This window comes from Hippopotamus amphibius, chromosome 14 (assembly GCF_030028045.1).
Source record: "Hippopotamus amphibius kiboko isolate mHipAmp2 chromosome 14, mHipAmp2.hap2, whole genome shotgun sequence".
NCBI lineage: Eukaryota > Metazoa > Chordata > Mammalia > Artiodactyla > Hippopotamidae > Hippopotamus > Hippopotamus amphibius.
The window spans coordinates 40,714,620-40,718,178 of NC_080199.1; the positions used below are offsets into that span (position 1 = coordinate 40,714,620).

Below are 3,559 nucleotides of genomic sequence, written 5' to 3' on the forward strand. Positions count from 1 at the left end.
ATGATAAAAATTTCAAGTTACAATCTGTGACAACAGTTGTCATGAATTTTTGTCAATGAACATCTGAGAAATTTCAAGTTACAATTCATGAAAATGAAAAGTTTTAATTAAAAACATAGTGAAAAATGTTCTATATCTACCCTTTACCATTTGTATTCTATGTGTAACAACATTTTCAGAAGACAAAAAGGTTTAATTATGTGATGAATTTCATCTTTGTTGCTTCAACTTGAAGGAGAGTAAGAGGAAACATGTATGTTAATATGGTAAAGAAATATGTATGTCATACATAACATCACTAATGCAAATAATTCATTTTTTGATTTCTTTATGATATATGATTGAATTCATTTTCAATTATCTTTTCAAAGGGCATTTATTATTGCTTATAGAATAGGATAATTATTAACTTCTATTTGTGTAGGGTATTGGTGTTCAATTTTGCTTAGCTGAAAGTTAGAATTTAATTAGAAAGACAAAGAAGGAAATCTGTAAACAATAGGCTTTTGAAATTGCAAATGAGTGGCTAGAAATAACAAATGGTATATTTGAATTCAAAACTGCCTTTTCTATCACTAGGGGCATGAATCCTACAGAACCCCTCTACCTCACCCCTTGAGACCACATGCAACACAGGTATTCTGTAGGTACAGGTACTTTCTGAGCAGCAGGATTCATGAAAGTTAGACAAAGTTGGTGAAGGGAGTTGTGAATTGAGAGAACATCTAATCTAATTTTCTTAATTTACATTTCAGAATTGAAGATTAACTTAAATTTCCACTGACAAAAAGCCAAAACAGAACAAAACAAAAAACTAGAGATAAAATAGAAGTCAAAATGAATGTAAAAATAGAAGTTACTTTTCTGCTTTCAGGTTTGTCTTTTCACCTTACTGTCTTACATTGCCTAGAAAAATAATAGAGATCACCCCAGGAAAACAGTCACAGGTAAACCGAACTGTTACTTAATACCCACTTTACCATTACCAATGGTTCCCATATTAAGGGATAAAACAGCAACTCAGTTCCTAATATATCTAGAGTAGCACTGAAGCAAAACTGCCCTCAGGCAAAATCACAAGCTGGGATCAGTCCTTGGAGGTTTTTTTTTTTTTTATGGTTTAAAAAAAACCAAATTTGTTACTTTAGAAAATAAACACAGTGCATCCTCAGCGACACTCTTGCCAGCCCCTGCCTGCGCAGTCCGCACTTAAGCAGTAGCTGCCTCCTAGGGTGCCACGGCGTCTCCGCACTAACTCCCGTCAGGCCGAACAACATCAGGGCAGGTTAAGGGAAGACCGAGTTGCACAAAAACATTTACTCATCGGATCCCACCGATCGCTTCTGTGCCCGTTTCCTGGGCAACCTTCTTGGTGAAGCTTTATTGATCTGATTCAAAGTTTCCTGAGGAATCCAGCTCATATCAACATCATTCTGACTTGATGTACCCATCTCTACCTTCTGTATGGGCCTCTTGCGCTTCCTAGACTCCAGGAGCTGATGGAGGCCGACAACAACCAAGAGCCCAAGACCAGCAAGGAACATGTACATGAAGATTGTTTCTCCATCTAACCCATCTTCTCTCTCAATAATTGTAACTGTTTGATTGAAGACAGCATCTTGAAAAACATTGCCATTCAAATCTTTGTAGTTCAGGTTGATGACCAGACCAAAGGGCCGCCCACCCATGGGCTCTGCAGGAATGAAGGAGTACTCGAAAGTCGCCTGTCTCTGGGGCGGCACTACAGTGTTCAGAGGAAGAGCTGTGAAATTCTGGATATAAAACTGGTAGTCCTGAGGATAACGAAATGAAGCGTCTAGAGATTCAACGATAAAATCTTCTGTACCCTTGTTTGTAAAGCCTACCAGGAACTTCACAATGTTATTTGCTGGAAAATCTTCTCCTTTCACAAACAGGATGGTTGTATCTGCACTTGGTGAAGCTTCCGGTTCACCAGATAAATCTTCTTCCTCTTTATCTTCAGCCAAATCTGTGGGTTCATCTTCTTCCACCTCTGCTTCATCGTCTTCATCTTCAATTATAGAATCTTCCACTGTTTCTTCATCTTCTGTAAGATCTTCAGCCGCTGCCAATGAGCCTCCAGGGCCGCCGCGGAGCAGCAGGGCGGCGGGGAACAGCAGCAGCAGCAGCAGCAGCAGCAGGCGGGGGAGGGGCCTCATGGCGCGGCCGCTCCGGCGTCCGGTGCCCGTCCGCGAGGGCTCTCGGCGGCTCCAGCGGGAATGGCGTTCCTCTTCATCCCTCCTTGGAGGTTTTAATTCATTTTGCCAAGGGTGATTTTCCACTGCTCATTATCTTCTACCAACAATCATGTTAGAGTTCTTGAATTGTTGTTTTACCCCTTGGATAGAGTATCCCAGTAATTTAAGCCTTATGGTCATTCCACAACATGAAAACCACTGGCTACTATTGTAAGGTCCCAGCCCTGAACTTTTCATATTTTACTGCCTTAAATGTGTCAATGTACAGTATATTTCTGGGGAAGTTACATGGGTTAGAAAGACTGCATATACTGCTAAAAGATCTCTTAGATGGTGACTGGCAGTGGGAAGGAAATGAAATAAAAAATAATTAGGGGAATCAGGGAAATATATAGGGGCACATCAGGTATTGGCTATTGCATTGATATGGGGAAATACTTCTACAGAATAAGAAACCTCTTTAAATGTGAGGCACTCATTTCCAAACCTGCATATATATTTAATAATAAAAGTAATAATAATAATTGTCGTTTACTGAGTGCTTACTATTTGCCAAGAACTCTTTACCACTTTGAATATATAACATCAATACTGACCATATTTACTTACATTGATCCACTTTATGCAAGACTCTGAAACAAGAACAGAGAGTATTTTAAAAGTGAAAACCATTTTGCTTGGGGCTTCAGAAACAGCTTTCCAGAAAAGGTGATGTTCTCAGGATTTCATTTATTGAAAACAATAAATACTTAATGAAAAATTGAGGTATTAAAAAGAGAAGGAAAGAAAAAAAAACAGATTATAGATGGAAAGAGTGAAATGTAAAAAGGAACTGAGTTGCAAGCAACAAATATACAATTGTTCAAAATTATTGGGCTGCAAAATGAGGAGGTAATAAAGAACTAGGCTAAAGTAGACAAGATTTGAAATATGCAGCTTTCTGGCAATTACTGATAATGATTCCAGACCTATTAAGAAGAAAATAGGATTGGAAGGATGCAAGGAAGCTCACAGGATAAAGATATGGTCTGAAGAATCAACCCCCAAAAATGGGCACAACCCAAGGCAGAGAGACAGAGGAGAATACAGCTCACACCACTGGCCTGGCCTGCTCAAGACACCTCCCTTGGACCCTGGTAACAGTGGCTTTGCCACAAAAGACTTCATAGCCCTTATTGGATGCTTTACACTGCAACTGGTGGAAAGCATGACCGCCTTGAATAACCTCCAGTTTATATGAATCTCTGAGTCACTCCTTGTTACAAACCCTGCTTAGGAGCATCTGTTTGGTCAATCTTGGTTCACATATATATGACTCAGAGGACATGATGCCAGGTGAG

The 3,559-nt window shown here is 39.5% G+C and overlaps 1 protein-coding gene across 1 annotated transcript; it reads right to left on the reverse strand.

Moving 5' to 3' along the window:
• Nucleotides 1–1,116: 1,116 nt before the first annotated feature.
• On the reverse strand, nucleotides 1,117–2,257 carry LOC130835467 (translocon-associated protein subunit alpha-like). Its single transcript, XM_057706957.1, has one exon. It carries the CDS (start codon nucleotides 2,178–2,180, stop codon nucleotides 1,317–1,319), a length of 864 nt encoding a protein of 287 aa, XP_057562940.1. The 5' UTR covers nucleotides 2,181–2,257; the 3' UTR covers nucleotides 1,117–1,316.
• Nucleotides 2,258–3,559: the final 1,302 nt, after the last annotated feature.